An 18,223-nucleotide genomic window follows, 5' to 3' on the forward strand; every position below is an offset into this window, starting at 1 on the left:
GAACTCCAATCTTGTGCAAGAGATAGTTATGTTGCTTCGCTGTCAAGGGCTTTGTCATGAGATCTACAAGTTGCTGATGCGAAGGAACGTGAACAGTAGTAACAGAACCATCTGCAATTTTATCATGAATGTAGTGGCAATCGAACTCGATGTGCTTTATTCACTCATGTAACACAGGATTCGCAGCAATGGGCAACGCAGCTTGATTGTCACTCTTTAGAACAATGGGAGGTAAAGTTGAAAGACCCAGATCTTTGAGCAAGGCTGTCAACCAAGTACTTTCACAGCAGGTTAAGGCCATAGCTCGATATTCCGCTTCAGCCGTGGACCAAGCAACAACTAATTGTTTCTTAGTTTTCCACGAGATAGGAGAGATACCAAGTAAAACACAGTAGCCAGTAGTGGATTTGCGTGTGGTTGGGCAACTAGCCCAATCACTATCATAATATGCCGTTAGTTGAGCTGTAGAAGTAGAAGCTGGAAGTATGCCTTGTCCAGGATTAATGAGTAAATAGGGAAGCACACACTTTGCAGCTTGCATGTGGACATTAGTGGGACGTTGCATGAATTGAGCAAGGTTGTGCACTGGAAAGCTCAAGTCAGGTCGAGTGAGAGTAAGATAAATCAATTTACCCAGAAGCTTTTGATATGGATGAGGATCAGGAAGGATGGTTCCTTTGTCTGGAGTAAGCTTGAAATGAGAATCCATAGGTAACTTCAGAGGAGTAGCATTGAGCATCCCAAATTCTTCCAAGAGATCAAGCACATACTTCTTTTGTGAGATAAAAAATCCATCTGTTGTCCTATCAATTTCGAGACCCAAGAAATATGTGACAGAACCTAAGTCCTTCATATGAAATGTACTACACAACATAGACTTTAAGCTGGTAATACAAGTATCACAGTTCCCACTTATCAAAAGATCATCAACATATATTAAAACAAAAGTTATAGAGGTAGGTGTGACCTTGGTGTATAGGCTGTAATCAGCCTTGGAGTGAGTAAAATCAGCAGCCAAGAGAGTCTCAGACAACTTATCAAACCATTCACGTGGTGCCTGTCACAAGCCATATAAAGCTTTAATTAGTCGACATACTAATGTAGTTGATGATTGTGCATGTATCTCACCCAAATTATGTGAAATTCGACTCCCAAGTCCAGAGTAACTTTGTGGAAACTTCATATACACTATTTCATTCAACGTTCCATGTAAGAATGTATTGGAAACATCCATGTGAATAGCATCCCAATCCATCATAGCTGCAACAACCAACATAGCTCGCACTGTTGACATTTTTACAACAGGAGCGAAAGTTTCCAAGTAATCGATTCCATAGGTTTGCTTGTTTCCCAACACAACTAACCGTGCTTTATATTTGTCCACAGACCCATCAAGTTTTTACTTTATTTTGAAGATCCATTTGCATATAATAGCTTTCCTATTTGGTGAAAGCTCAGTGATCTCCCATGTGTGATTACGCCCAAGTGCCTCGAGCTCTTCATTCATAGCATCAATCCAATATGGTTGTGTTATGGCCTGTTAAAAATGTATAGGGTCCTTGTGCTCTGCAATTCTTGCCAAGAAGCACCTAAAAGTCCTGTTTACAGGTTGACATATCACTGTAGATGCACTAACCGCAGTATTGGACAATGGTTGAACAAAATCTTTTAACCATTGTGGTGGCTTGACATTTCTAGTAGAGCGTCGCAGCACTGGACTTGTTGTAGTTATTGGAGAGCTCACCTCCTCACTTGATTCTGCTGTTGTATCAGCAATGTGTGAATCAGGTGGGTTGGTATTTGTCTCATCTTCTTCACTATCAAAAAGTGGAGCTGAGAGAATGCTATCAACATCATCTATATAGGCTGGTGGCTTTGGTTGTTTCAGTGTAACAGGCAATGGCTGGATGAAGGAAGGAGCAGAGCTTTTGTTGAGTGGAAACACTTGTTCATTGAACACAACATGTCTTGTGATATAAATTTGCATTTAGACTAAATTGAGCAAACGAAATCCCTTTTGTAAGATAAGATAACCCACAAAAATCGATAGATATCCTCTAGCAGTAAACTTATCATTATGACAACTTGGATCTTTTCCAAAAGCGAGACATCTGAATACCTTCAGGTGTTCATAAGTAGGCACTTCTTCATGCAACTTCTCATAGGGTGTGCAGAAATTCAATGTTATATTTGGTAATAGATTGATCAGGTGTGCTGCAGTTAAAACACACTCTCCCCAAAAAGATAAGGGAAGGCCTGATTGAAAACGCAATGCACGAGCTACCTCCAGTAAATGTCGGTGCTTCCTTTCCACCCTTGCATTTTGTTGGGGTATGTAAGAACACGATTTTTTATGAAGAATGCCTTTCTGATTCATGAACTCAACACATGCTTTGTCAGAAAACTCAAGCGTATTATCAGTTCTTATAGTACGAATCTCACCCTTCAAGTGTATAATCACTTATTTTTGAAATGCCATTATAACACCTAGACAAGTTAGGCACACTTGGGTTTGATTTTTCAGAAAAGGCTTTATCCAGTCAATATGCTTCATCTTAGACAAAGAAGCATGCCCTAGTCTTTGATGTCAAAGACTGAATTTGTTTACAGAGCTAGTGTCTGCAGCTACACTCATGCATACTTCTGAAGGGTCTGTTTTGCACTGCATATAATACAGACCTTCTTTAAGAACTCCTTTTGCTATCACCTTCTTTATTTTCGAGTTAATAACCACACATTGACTTGGCTGAAACAACACATCACATTGTGCATCCTTGGCCAATTTGTGAATTAACAACAGATTGTGAGTAAACAAGGGAACATACAAGACGTCTAACAGCTTTAGACCATTTGGAAGAATGACATCCCCTATGTGACTTATAGAGGTTGTAGCTCCAGTGGGTAATTTTATAGTGAAAGTAGAGGGTGTTACCTTCACATTGACTAAATTATCCAGTGAACATGTCAAATGGTCGGATGCACCCGAGTCAACAATCCATTCCCCTTGTTTTGTCACTGTCACCTCCTTTGCTTTGCCTTTCTGTGCATTCACCATTCCTTAAAAAATATACTCGAGCTCCTCATCAGAGTCATTACGTTTGTAGCTATCTTTGGGCAATAATTTCAACAGCTGCTCAAGTTGGTGAGTAGTCATTGTCACTTCCTCAGAACTGTTCAGTGTATTGGGCATTGTTAGCCATCTTGGTTACACCTGGCTTGTTTAAGACAAACTTTTGCCCTGGTTTTTGATACTTGTGATGCCACTTGGGGTACCCCACCACAGTCTAACATCATTCTCTAGTATGACCTTTTAGACCATATGCCACACAAATCATCACCTTTTCAGTGCTCCCCTTGCTGTACATAGTAGACACATCAGTTTTGCTCATAAAGGACTAATTTAAGACTTCCCTTTGTGACTCCTCTTGCTACACAACAACAAATGCCATTTCAACAGAAGGCAGAGGAGACATCATAAGCAGCTGACTCCTTTGAACACCGTACAAATCATCAAGACCATTAAGAAATTGGAATAACTTGGCTTCCTCTTTCATGGTTTGTATGGCCATCAGTAACTTAGTAACATCTAGTGTCATGATATCAACTATTGGTAACCCATTCATGGACTCAAGCTCTTCCCAGAGAGAGCTCAAACTTGTGAAATACTCATGAACTTTGGCACCATTTTATTTTAAATTAAAGAGATCTCGACTAAGCTTGTATTTGTGAGAACCATTTGTTAAGGAAAATCGTTTGGCAAGTTGAGACCAGATTTCACTAGCAGTTCTGATAAATAAAATGGAGGATTTAATAGTATCAGACACGTTATTATGGATTCAGGAGATTACCATATTGTTAACAGTGTCCCATTGAGCTGCCTCATTCATGTCTGTAGTACTGCGAGTGACTGAACCGTCCACAAAACCAAGCTTCCTTTTTGTTGAGACTTGAATCTCGAACTGTCTTTTCCATGCTCTATAATCAACAGCTCCCTACAGTTTTGACACACTAATCAGTAATGGGCCATCAGAGGGGTGCAAGAACAAGGGATTTTTCAAATATGAGTAGGAGAGCCTACTACTAGTACTGCTAGACACCATAAATCTGAAAACAAACTCCTAGAATAAACACCTAGAGTGACAGATCAAGAATAAACAAATGACTAGCGATTTAAAACTGTATACTCTCTCTATTTACTTTATTCTACTCTCTAGCTAGCAGATACCGCTCTGATACCATGTAAACATTTGATATTAAGCATATGAAGCTGTGCAAAAATGAAAGAGAGGATATGGGAAAGCAAACTGCTTGATTTAAAATACTGAAATCTCACATATGAGTTTGTTACACTACATGCTCGTTCTTTTATCCACTATAGTTAATACATCCATAACAAACTATTAAATGATTCAGACAAGTACTCTTAGGACCATTACACTTGTCATTCTTAACATACTAAATAAGACAAAAGAGAATAGTTCACTGCAGTAACAATATGAAAACTAAACCTGCTTTATTCCAACAAACTTGGTGAAATAACTTGGCTTCAAGGTGCTGCATGGGACCGTATGCCTTCTTCTCCTTCAATAGTGTTATATAAGCAAGTTTTGACAAAAAAAATACTGAAAATTTTCATTTGATTTAGTTTGGCAGATCATTTAATTCAGGACGACGCGTGTACGATATATGGTGTTTATAAGCCACCTATTTTTTCATATATGGTGTCTACAGATGAACTAAAACATAACAGTAAGTCTATAGTCTGGACATGGAGTGGATGTGGAACTATGTTCTTTGGTCCATTTTGTTCAGCTTGATACCGCTTATTTTGCACTTGAGGAAGAATAACTACAGACGTTCCAAGCTTCCCCCGGGGCCGAGGGGCTGGCTAGTAATCGGGAATCTATTTGACGTTGGAAACTTACCACATAGAGGTCTAGCAGCGCTAAAATAAAAATATGGCCCTGTTGTGTGGTTAAATCTCGGTATTGTCAAGATCATGGTTATTCTTTCTGCTGGTGCAGCTGAAGAGTTATTCAAGAACCATGTTCTCTCTTTTGTTGACCGGTTCAGTAATGATGTCATGAGGGCACATGAGTACTACAAGAGCTCTATGGCTTTAGGTGTGTATAGCCCCTACTGGCGCTACTTGAGGCGGATATGTGTTACAGATAGTGTCAATATGGTATCTACAAACTCCTCTCTCTCTACTGCAATCAAGTGATCCAACACACCAATATCCAGCTCAACAATATCCAGCTGATAGTTAGTTTGGATATAGGTCACTTTGTATTAGCTGTCTATAAAAGGAGTGCGAGAGTTAAGCTAGGGGGTTGTAACAAACTATTATTATTTTTACATCTTGTAATTCTATTATGAAAGTTGTTTATTCTCTGAATATACACCGTTCATGAACCTTAGTTTTGTATAAAGGTATCAGAGCCTTATGCTCACTTAAGTATCCATTAATGGAGATGAAGCTTCAATTGTTGATAATTGTTTGTTTTTCTTTTCAACAATTTCTAATCTTCGATTTCGATCTCTCATTTTGTTAAATCGTTGATCATCTGCATCGTGTTCATCATGACATCAACATCATATTCCTCAGTTACATCTGGATCAACATCATCCAGTTTATCTACAAGTATTGATGTTAATCATCCATACTACTTATATCCTTTAGATAATCCTGGTATGCAACTTATATCAATGCTGTTAACAGAGAATAATTACAGTCAATGAAGCAGATCTATGGAGATTGCATTTTCATCTAAATTGAAGTTAGGCTTTGTTGATGGAACGTGTCCTAAACCAGCTAGCAATTCTCCAATACTTGCTCATTGGATGCGTTGTAAAAATATGGTAACGTCTTGGCTTCTCAATTCTGTTTCCATTGATATTTGCAATAGTGTTGTGTATATGCGATCTGCTTCTGATATATGGAGTGATCTTCAGATTCGTTATTCACAGAGTAATGTTTCGAAGTTATTTCAATTGCGATCTGAGATAGCTCATTTAACTCAAGGCAATATGTCCATTGCTAGTTACTTTGCTAAGTTTCGTGCTATTCATGATGATTGAACTGTATGAACACGATGCCTCGTTGTACTTGTGCATTGTGTACTTATACCATTAATACTAAATTAGATCTGTATGATCGTGGTATTTAACTAGCTACATTTTTTATGGGACTGAATGATCAGTTTACTGTTGTAAGAGGTCAAATTCTGTTAATGAAGCCTTTACCTTCTTTAAGTCAGTGATACTCCTTGTTACTTCAAGAAGAAAACCAGAAATCCCTAGTCTGTTATTCACCTGTTTCATCTGACTCATTAGCCATGTCAATTAAAACTATTGGCACACGATTTCAGGCTGGTAAAGGAGGGAAAAAGGTTGTATCTGAGAATCGAGATCAACTAGTGTGTGATTTCTATCATATGACAGGTCATACCAAAGATAAGTGTTTTGTATACATGGATTTCCCTCTTGGCACAAATTATATGGTAAACCTAAACCTAAACCTAGAATACACACCAGTGGAGGACGATCTTCATCTGCTGCACAAGTCTCTCATACTGAGGTTGATTCCACTACAGTATCTTCAGCTATGAATGCATTTGAAGTGCCTTCATCAGGTACTCATCCTAAGACTGTTATGCTCTCTGATGAGCACTATAAATAAATTTAATTACTTTAGAAATCTATAAATTTTGGATCCTCAGGTGCATCTGCAATTCCAAATATTCAATCAAATGATTGGTATTCAACCATTCATAGTACTCAATTTGCTGGTACTAGTTTGCATCTGGCCAATACGGTCTATCCTCCTACAATATACAATTCAGATACTTGGATATTAAATACTGGTGCGATTGATCACATCACTCCATTTGCTCATCTGCTGACTAATGTTGTTCCCTTCAAATCTACTCTTCATTTACCTAATGGAGCAACTGCAACAGTTCTTTCTATAGGAACTGTTATACTTAGTTCCGATATTATTCTCCAAAATATGCTATGTGTTCCTGAATTTTCATATAGTCTATTGTCTATATCAAAATTGTTAAGTGATTCCTCTTTCCAAGCTACTTTCACTCCTAAGTGTTGTGCCATTAAGGCTCCGACTTGGCCTTCTTCTCTGGAAATTGGGAAGGAAACAAATGGGTTGTACTTATTGAAACAAAGTCAGCTGCGTTTACATGCCTTTACACTATCTCTTGCTCAACTTCTTGTGCTACTGCTGTCAATAAAGCAAGGTTATGGCACTGCAGACTTGGACATGTCTCTGATCCTATTTTAAAGATGATCTCTGTTCAAGGTCTTGGTCATGATATCTCTCTGTGTGATTACTGTATGTTGGCCAAATAAACCAGAAAGTCATTTCCCATCAGTGTCTCTACAGTGGACAATATCTTTGAGCTTGTACACATTGATCTCTGGGATCCATATCGTCACAAAACACATCAGACTTGTACTATATTTCTCACATTTCTCACTATTGTTGATGAAAAGTCCAAAGCTACCTGGGTCTACTTGGTGTCAGATAAATCTCAGGTTGTCAAGATGTTTACTGATTTTGTTCAGTATGTGGAGAATGAGTTTACCATAACTCTTAAGGTTGTTCGATTAGATAATGGAACTGAATTTCTAAATAAATCATTGGCGTCTCATTTTGTAAACAAAAGGATAGTTCTTCAAACTTCTTGTATTTATACGCCTCAATAGAATGGCACTGTTGAGCATAAACATAGAACATTATTGAATGTTGCTCGTGCTCTGAGATTTCATTCCTATGTCCCTATTACTTTTTGGGGTGATTGCTTGTTAACAGCTACATATTTAGTCAATCGCACACCTACTCCTCTTCTTTATGAACTCACTCCATATGAGGTACTGTTTAAATCTACCCCTGATTTTAATGCCTTGCGTGTGTTTGGATGCCTGTGTTTTGCTACTATAGTTCCTCAGCCTACAGATAAATTTGCTCCTCGAGCAATTAAAGGGGTCTTTATTGGCTACCTTTTTGCTACCAAAGGGTTTAAGGTTCTTGATTTAGAGACACATCAAACCTTTATTTCCAGAGATATCACATTCTTTGATCAAAATTTTCCTTTTAAGAATAAAGATTTATCCTCTGTACCTGCTCTTTTTCCATCACCCGGTCCTTTTATTGACATTGACACCCTCTCTCATGTCATGTCTCCTTCTGATGTCATTATACCTGCATCTAACCCGTGTCTTCCTATAGATGAATCTGTCCTGGTTTCCTCTATCAGGCCTACCCGTGTTCGACATCTACCTTCTAAATTTGCTGATTATACTGGTATTCCTACTCATACGTGTAATATCATTCAACTTTTTTCTTACTCCACTAAAAGTTATTCTACCTTACCTTTGTATGTTGATAGTTTATCTCCTACTACAACATCTATCTCATTTGTGGCTTCTGGGGTTGTTCTTCCTGAAACAACTACTTACAAACAGGCTGTTAAATATCCTGTTTGGTGTGAAGCTATGCGTATTAAGTTAGCTGCATTGGAGCGAATCACACTTGGCATGTTGAACCCCTACCAGCTGGCAAGAAAATTGTGGGTTGTAAATGGTTATATAAGATTAAATATCTGTCCAATGGTACTGTGGATCATTATAAAGCCTGTTTAGTTGCAAAGGGGTTTACTCAAACAGCTGGGCTTGATTATTTTGAGACGTTTGCCTGGTTGCTAAGATGTCTACTCTTCGTATCATGTTGACGTTGGCTGCTAAGCATAACTGGTCTATTAAGCAGCTTGATGTCACAAATGCATTTCTTCATGGTGTGTTGGATGAGGAAGTGTTTATGGCTTTACCTCTTGGTTACACTCTTTCTGCTGAGTTGCTTGCTATATTTCCCAATGAACTTATGGTTTGCAGGCTTTTCAATTCCATTTATGGGCTCAAGCAAGCACCTCGTCAATGGTTTCTTGCCTTGACTACTGCTCTCAAGGATTTTAGTTTTGTTCAAATGGTCAGTGACTCCAGTTTATTTCGTTTTTCTTGAAATTCAAGTATGGCTTATATACTCATCTATGTTGATGATATGTTGTTAACTGGTGATTCAGTTGCTTTACTGGATGAGATTTTTCAGTTTCTGAGTACTCATTTTAAGATCAAGGACTTAGGCCCTCTTGCTTATTTTTTGGGCCTTGAACTACATCGGTCGGTTACTGGCATTCTTGTTCATCAGCATAAGTATATGCTTGATATTGTTAAGGATTGTGGTCTTCTGGATGCTAAATCTTCTTGCATTCCAATGGAGCAGCATCATGTCTTGTTGGGAGATACTAATTCTCAGTTTCTTACAGATGTCTCTGCTTATCGACATCTTGTTGGGCGGCTTATTTACGTGACAGTCACACGCCCTAATTTGTCTTATTATGTCCATGTTCTAGCTCAGTTTATGACTACTCCTCAAGAGTCTCATTGGTCTGCAGCTCTGAAGGTTGTGAAATATATCAAAAGTACTAGTTATTGGGGTTTGTTGTTTTCCTCCAATCCTTCTTTTTCTATCACTGCCTACAGTGATGCGGACTGGGCTAGTTGCCCTGCTACTAGGCTGTCACTTACTCGGTTCTGTGTTTTGGTGGGAGATTCCCTTGTTGCTTGGAAATGCAAGAAATAACAGATTGTTTCTCCTTCCTCTGCGGAGGCTGAATATCGATCTCTTGTTGATACGTGTTGTGAATTATCTTTGATTGCTTCCTTGTTGACTGAAATGCAATTCTCCAATCTAACTCCAATTCACTTATTCTGTGACAATAAGTCGGCTTTATATATTGCTTCGAATCCAGTGTTTCATGAACGAACCAAGCATATTGAAATAGACTGACACTTGCTTCATCAGAAACTGCAGAATGGATTGATTACAACTGAACATGTGGCTTCTGTGGATCAGCCTGCGGATGTGTTTACTAAAGCTCTAGCTTTGTCTCAACTGCACTATCTTCTATCCAAGTTAGGTGTCTGTGATTATTCTTCGACTCCTAACTTGCAGGGGGATGTTATAGATAGTGTCAATATGGTATCTACAAACTCCTCTCTCTCTGTTGTAGTCAAGTGGTCCAGCACACCAATATCCAGCTTAGCAATATCCAGCTCATAGTTAGTTAGGATATAGGTCACTTTGTACTAGCTGTCTATAAAAGGAGTGTGAGAGTTAAGCTAGGGGTTGTAACAAACTATTATCATTTTTACATCTTGTAATTCTATTCTTAAAGTTGTTTGTTCTTGAATATATACCGTTCATGAACCTTAGTTTTGTAACAATATGTAACATTAATCTCTTCAGAAGTAAGAGAATTGTTAGTCCCTTAACAATATAGCAAGAATTACAGAATGGGGTTGAATGGAGTTCTTGAAACTTTTTCTTTAATAAAAAATTATTCTAACTCGAATATAAATATAAGTGTGAATTGATTAGCAAAATGCGGAATAGTTGCGTAATTGAATCAAAGCACAATTAATTAAAAACAAGAGTCTTTAAAAAGTTTCTGGTGGATTTGAATGATTCCACCAGAGATATATATATATAATATATATCGAGAGAACTCTGTGTGCAAAAAGCTCGCAGCTGCTTACAAAAATTGAACAACTAAGAATGCAGAGAAATTCCAAGAGTTTAGCTTACAAATGTTTATCTGCTTGTATCTCAGATAATTCCTTAGTTGCTGCTTCTTGGTTTATATATCACTAAGATTACAAAGTAATGAGACATGATAATAAAACAAAAACTATCTAGTCTATTACAATGCTACTTCATTACTCTATTCCAGCATCTTTGAATATCTTCATAATAGCATGGAAATGGCAATGCTTCTTTGTTCTCGAAAACCCAGTTGAATAGGCTACCACATTCCATTTGCATACACTCGATGCATGTGACTGTGTTGTCACTGTCAACAGATATTTGAATTCTTTATCCGTCGGGTTTATGATCATCCGTCGAGTTATTGATCATCCATCGGGTTGTTGATCATCCGTCGAATTCATAGTTGTTTATCCGTCGGGTAGCGATCAGGCACTAGACTTCATTTCATTTATGCAGAATTACAAGACATCATCTATGTACAATTAATCAACCTATTCTGCATATCTAGCTAAAGTCAACATGACTTAAGTACTACTCCAGATTCTAAACAATGTGAATACAGAAATGTGCTACAGACTTATTGTTACATAAGCTACTCACTCGATGGATAATAAGTCATCATCCGTCGGGACTAAAATGAGCTATCCGTCGGGACTATAAACCTTATCCGTCGAGTTCTACATATTTTCACTAAGTAAAATCTACCAAGGTGTTTTGTTCATGAAATCATCAAGTACACAACATATATAGAACAATCTCCCCCAATTTATGTCTACTGAAATTGTAGCCATAAATTAAGAGATACTTGATGATAACAAAACACCCTAAAAATACAACTTTTAAAAAACAGTAGATTATACTGAAAAGTGCTTCAATTAACAAAATGTACAAAGTTTTGCTCACAGTCATTTTCAAGATGTTCCTCTAGCCTGAGCAGATTTATCTAGTTCCTTGAAGGTCTGGATCTCTTTCCAAGCTTTCCGTTATTTTCCTCAATCTTATTTTGGAGCTGCCTGTGGAATTCCAGTTCATCAGATTCTGAGAGATTTAGCTTTTCTTGCATTTCCAAAAGAGTCTCATTGCTAGATATGCTCAATTGGTCTTCTAATCTGAAAAATCTTCTCACTCCTTTGTCATCTATGAACTCCATCAGCCAGTAGGGCCTTAGATGCACTCTTCTCCCTGTGTAAGGTATAATTAGAGTCTTTGGGAGTGCATCTTTAGCTCTAACACTCCTTAGCTCTTCAATCTTCTTCAGTACCAATCTTCTTGCAGTAATATTGAACCCAAAGTTCTTCTGAAAGGATGAATAAACCTTGATCAGTACAGCTTGGCTTTCTTGAAGGATCCTGTGAAGTGGCCACTGAATTTCCTTTCCTCCTTTGTACTTGAACACTAACCTTTCAGGTAGGTTTCTGTATGCATCAATTCCTCTCACTTCATCTAGTTCATCTAGATAGAGGTTTAGATCAGAAAATTCTTTGATGTCACACAAGTACATGTAATCTCCCTTATTGACTTTAGATTGAGCTTTGACTAGAAATTTGGATTTGAGAGGTGACAGCTTCACTTTCTTGACTGCTCTTGACTTTGTTCTCTTTGGCTTGTTAAGAATTGGCAAGTAGAAGTCAAGAATTGGTATGTTCTCCCATTCTATTGGTTCATCCTTAGGCACAATAGGTTCACCATGGATGTTCCTTTGAGGATCCACCACTTTGATATCTTCAAATACCACAGAGGGTTTTGATGCTTGAGTTGTAGTTGGAGTGGATTCCTTAGGAAACTGATTTTCCAATTCCTTATCAATAATGTCCAGTTTCCTTTTAGTTCTTTTAGCCAATTCCTTAATTCTTGGAGATTTCTTCTATTGTTCAACTTGCTTCTTTGATTCAATAATTTCAGATGGCTGAGTAGGAATTTGTTATGATGAATTTACAGCATGTAGTTTGGCCAAGATAGCAATTTGCTCTTTCTTTTGTTTAGCCTTTTTAGCATCTAGAGCAGCTTGCTTCTTTTCCTGCTTCAATATAGCATTTTCTTCTCTCTTTTCTTGGGAAAATTGAGGATGTCCAGCCATCACACAAATTTCTTTCCCATTCCTGGAAATTTTAGTAATTCTCCTTTTTAAAGCTGAATCAGCTGGATCTTTGTAGAAAGCAATTGACCTTGACAGAAGCTTCTTTTCATCAGGCTTAGGTATCTCATACACAGTATCCAAAAGGTTCTTCAATGATGATTTTGAATAGTTTACCCTTGGTTTCAGAATTATTTCATCCTTTGGAGATTTGATGCAGGATGACTGTCCCCTTTCTAGATAGTTCATGCTCATCTCATTCAAAGAAATTTGCTTGACTTGAGAGTGATGGATGGCTGACTTTACTGGCTCCTTGACTGGTTCAAACTTCTTTTGTATATCCTCATCAATTTTCTCCCAGTTGACTAAACTCAACTTCTCCTTATCAGCTGCTCTTATGTTAGCTGCTGCTGCATTGATCAGATCTATACTGGATGTAACTGGTGGCTTTGAGATAGTAATTGAAGGCACAATTACTTTACTGATTTGAATTTGAAGCTTCTCCCCCTCACTTGGTCCTTTCTCCCCCTTTTTATTATCATCAAGTTGATTAGAGGAGGGGGTTTGAGCAGCCACCAATTTTTGAAGTAAATCTATATGTTGGGCTTGATGAAGATGAATGGATGTTAAAGATGCTTCCATGGCTGACATTCTTGTATACAATGCATCTATATTGGTTGCAAGATCGGAATTTTTCCTTAATTGCCTCTTGATATCAAGCATTGTAGCTTCTGGAAGCTTAGAGTCCATTTTGTCTGAAATGGCCTTCTTCATATCCTCAAAATCACCCTTGATGGTGTTTACATCCCTAGCATGTTGGAAGCCTTGAATTTGTTGAAGTTGCAGAGAGGCTAGATGTGCCTGAAGGAGCTTCTTTGTGCTGGCATTTGAAGTGGTTTAAAGAGCAGTATTTGTCTGATTGATTAGTTGGATCAGGGTTGTCTTGAAGTAGTGCTCATCACAGTGCTTTGAAAATGCCCATGATGGCATACCTGATCTTGAACTTGAACCTACTTCTCCCCCTATGTCCATTGCTCCATCTTCACTATCCCCACTTTCATCTCCAAAGAAATCAGCTGAGCCACCAGTCTCATAATCCACATCACCGGCTGTAGAGGGCAAAGCTATGATGGCATCCTTAGCTCTTATCATAGACTGTGTGGTATGCACCAGATTGAGCATCCTTTCTGCATTATCATTGCCCTGTTCAGCTAGAAGTTGATAAGCTGGAATAGGGAGAGTAAATGCCTCAGCATCAAGGGAGGTGGAATCTATAACAGCTTTAAGTTGCTGAGATAGTTCCTCCCTGTCTGCATCCTGGACATTCATTAACTCGCTAGCAATGACATTCATCATTATAGCTCCAGTACCTGCATTTCTCTCATTTTCTCTCTTTTGTTGCATCAGGGTCTCAACCTGGCTCCCCACCCTCACACCCTCACCTTCACCTACTAAGGTGGGACTCCTCTCACTTTCTTTTGCCAATCCTGAAGAAATGGATTGCATAGTTTCACTCATTTCCTCTCCTTTTTCCTGGGAGCAACCCAGACTCTCACTTAAAACACTTTTCTCTCTCAATCCTAATAGTGACTGTATAACCACTAAATCTTCTGCACTTGAAATAAATGAAGTTTGAGGTTGTGCAGAGATGCTCGACGGATGAGTGATATCCATCGGGCGAGTGGTTTTACTATCCGACGGATAACTGCTGTTAAGCTTATCCGTCGGGATACAATCACTACTCGACAGATGAGCAATATTCATCGAGAGAGTAGAAATGAATGAACTAGGAAAAGAAACTATTGTGAACTCTGTGCTGATTGAAGATATTTTGGGCACAGATGATTCAGCAGTTCCTGAAAGAATTGGCAAGTGAGCCAACAAATCATCTAACAGATGATGCTCACATGCACTAGATTTTGGCTTCCCCGACAAAGTTAAAGAAGGGGAATCAGGAATTGATGTGTTTATCATATCCACATCCAGAGAATTTGTTGGTGAGTTAGTTGTTTGAGGTGCTTCTAGTACTAGAGATTTTGGTTGTGACTCCACATTTATTGGAGCCACATCAAACTGAATTTGTGAAGGTGCAGTGACTGTGTCTTTAGCACCAGTTTGCACAGTGTGTGTACCCTGTGCATCCCCGAGGGTTTTGGATTTCTTCTTCCTAGCATAAGTTTGGGGTGAGCTTGTGTCCCTAACCCTCTTGGCATGTGCTCTTGGTTGAGAGCTTTGTTCAATAACTACATCCTTTTGGGAGGATGTAGCTAGAAATGAGCTTTTACCCTTTTTAAGCACTACAGTTTGTTGGGAAACTACAGTGTGGCTAGGCGGGGAACCACTCAACTTTCCATCCTTATCCTTGGGGTTTCTTTTATGTTCACCCCTTCCCTCACCTGTTTTACCCACCTGCACACTCCCCTCTTTGGTTTTGGTGGATTTTGCAACTGGCATCTTTTGAGAGATACCAGAGGGGGCTTTCTTTGATTTGGATTTTGAAATATTTGCAGGTTTGGTGGCTTGGGTAGGCAACTGTTGGGTCATTGACACAGTTGCCATAGCCACACTAGAACTCAAAGAAATTAGTGAGGTTGGAATAGTGGTAGGAATAGATGAACTTACCTCACTTACCTGAGGTGCTTCCATTACAGGAAAATAGAACAGTGGCACCTCCTTGTGATGATTGGCCATGTTCAAATCTGCAATGAGCCTTCTCTCTTGAACCCAACAATCTAATTTGTTGTTAGGGATTTATTGTTTGGGTTCTCAAGCACAATACCCTCAGAGAGATGATTAGCTAACATCATAAAGAATCTAGCATAATACACATTCTTACCTCTCTTATTTAACTCTCCTAGTTTAAAACCTAACTCAAACAAAACAAGGTCACTGAAATTATAGAGTTTATCTGTAACTAGCATGTAGAGCATGTTAAGCATGGAAATATTGACTGAATGAAATTTACCGAATTTACCTGAAAAGACCTTTGTCACTACATCACACATAAAACTTCATTCTTTCCTAAGACCCAATCTCCTAATGTCACTTAGCTTAGAAGTAGAAATAGCATAGTTCATGGAATTAAGCATATTGATTATATCAGTGTCAGTGTGTGGTGAGGTCACAGTGTTATCAGGAATCTTGAAACATGCTTTTATAACATCACTATTGATACAAAATTCTTTACCTTTAATGGTTAGAGTGATGGTCTTATCTGTTGAGTTGTATGTAGCAGTGGTCCACATCTCTTCAATAACTTCACAAAAGATTGTGGGTGATTCCAGCATGGCATAGCTAAGCTTGCAATTCTTCACAAAGTCCATCATCTTGTGATAGTCACCAGATTGCTGAATACCCTTGTTTACTAATGCAGTGAAATTGTTCTTCTCATAAATGAACCCAGTTTGAGACATAATCTTGACAACGGGCGCCATTGTTAGAGAATGAGAGCTTGAAGAGAAAGGGTAAGTGCTTTGAAAGAGAAAGAAATTTGAGCAGTTGATTTGAGAATGATAAAAGAAAAGTAATTGAAATGAAATAAGCTTTTATACTATCTCAAAGAATAACTACTAAAAATAATAAAGTAACCAATGAAAAATTGCCTAAAATAGCCGTTTAAAAATAAACTGTAAAAATTCCACCTATTATCCGTCGTGTTATGCTTACAAACTGTAAGTATACTCGATGGATAATGTTCAGGGAATTAATGGCTGAGATTATGACAATTCGACGGATGAGGATAAACTGTTATCCATCGAGTCATAAAATATTCCAGAAAAATAATTGATTTTTATTAGCAATTAATATACCGACGGATGATCAAATTCGATGGATAAAGATTATCCGTCGATATGTAAATTTTGACTTAGCCAAAATTTCATCCTAGACTGAAAAATCAATTAAATTTCTGGCTGCATTACAACTTGCAAATTATCTCATAAAGATTTAAGAATAATTAAGCATACCTAACTCACTTACCAACCTTGAAAAGGTGGATTCATCCAGTGGCTTGGTAAAAATATCTGTAAGTTGCTTCTCACTTGGAACAAAATGTAGTTTCACAGTACCATTCATTACATGTTCCTTTATGAAGTGGTACTTGATATCTATGTGCTTTGTCCTTGAATGTTGTACCAGATTTTCAGTGATGGAAATTGCACTTGTGTTATCACAGAAAATGGGAATCCTTTCAACTTGCAAACCATAGTCTAGCAATTGATTTTTCATCCATAAAATATGTGCATAGCAACTGCCAGCAGCAATATATTCAGCTTCAGCTGTAGAAGTAGAAACTGAATTTTGCTTTTTACTGAACCAGGACACAAGCTTGTTTCCTAGAAATTGACAGGTTCCTGTTGTACTTTTTCTATCAATTCTAGAACCTGCATAATCTGCATCTGAATAACCAGTTAGATCAAAACCATAATCTCTAGGGTACCAAATGCCAAGTTTTGGTGTTCCCTTGAGATATCTGAATATCTCTTAATAGCTATTAAGTGAGATTCTCTAGGATCAGCCTGAAATCTAGCACATAAACATGTAGCAAACATTATATCTGGCCTACTAGCTGTTAAGTACAGAAGTGAGATAACCATGCCCCTATAACTTGAAATATCCACAGACTTTTCAGTAGTGTTTAATTCAAGTTTAGTTGCAGTAGCCATTGGAGTTTTTGCAGATGTGCAATCCATTAGATCAAACTTCTTTATAAGATTAAAAATATATTTAGTTTGACTAATGAATATTCCATCACTAGCTTGCTTGACTTGCAAACCAAGAAAGTAAGTTAGTTCTCCCATCATACTCATTTCATACTTACTTTGCATCAATTTGGCAAACTTTTTGCAAAGTTTCTCATCTGTAGAGCCAAAAATAATATCATCTACATAAATTTGAATAAGTATACTAGAGCCATTAATATTTCTAAAGAATAAAGTTTTATCTACCGTATCTCTTGTGAAATGATTTTCCAAAAGGAACTTTGATAAAGTGTCATACGAGGCTCTAGGTGCTTGCTTCAATCCATAGAGTGCTTTCAAAAGATAATAAACATGTTCTGGAAAATTTGGATCTTCAAAACCAGGAGGTTGACTGACATAGACTTCCTCCTCCAAATCTCCATTCAGAAAGGCACTCTTGACATCCATTTGATAGACCTTGAAATTGGCATGGGCTGCATAGGCTAAGAAAATTCTGATGGCTTCAAGTCTTGCAACAGGAGCAAATGTTTCATCAAAATCTATTCCTTCTTGTTGACAATAGCCCTTAGCAACCAATCTAGCTTTGTTCCTGACTACTATACCATTTTCATCCATCTTGTTTCTGAATGCCCATTTGGTGTCTATTGAATTCTTTCCTTTAGGCTTGGGCACAAGCTTCCATACATTATTCCTTTCAAATTGGTTTAGCTCCTCCTGCATAGCTAAAATCCAATCAGGATCCAACAAAGCTTCTTCTACCTTCTTTGGTTCTTCCTTGGAAAGAAAGCTGCTGTATAGACATTCTTCTTGAGTTGCTCTTCTGGT

General features: G+C 38.0%; 1 protein-coding gene across 1 annotated transcript; it reads right to left on the minus strand.

Moving 5' to 3' along the window:
- Positions 1 to 1,987: 1,987 nt before the first annotated feature.
- Positions 1,988 to 3,055, minus strand: LOC141680621 (uncharacterized). Its single transcript, XM_074486798.1, has 2 exons — positions 2,609 to 3,055; positions 1,988 to 2,443 (listed from the first exon to the last, which is right to left on the minus strand). Exons 1-2 carry the CDS (start codon positions 3,053 to 3,055, stop codon positions 1,988 to 1,990), a joined length of 903 nt encoding a protein of 300 aa, XP_074342899.1.
- Between the last annotated feature and the right edge of the window lie 15,168 nt (positions 3,056 to 18,223).

The sequence above is a fragment of the Apium graveolens genome, chromosome 8 (assembly GCF_009905375.1).
Source record: "Apium graveolens cultivar Ventura chromosome 8, ASM990537v1, whole genome shotgun sequence".
Taxonomy (NCBI): Eukaryota; Viridiplantae; Streptophyta; class Magnoliopsida; order Apiales; family Apiaceae; genus Apium; species Apium graveolens.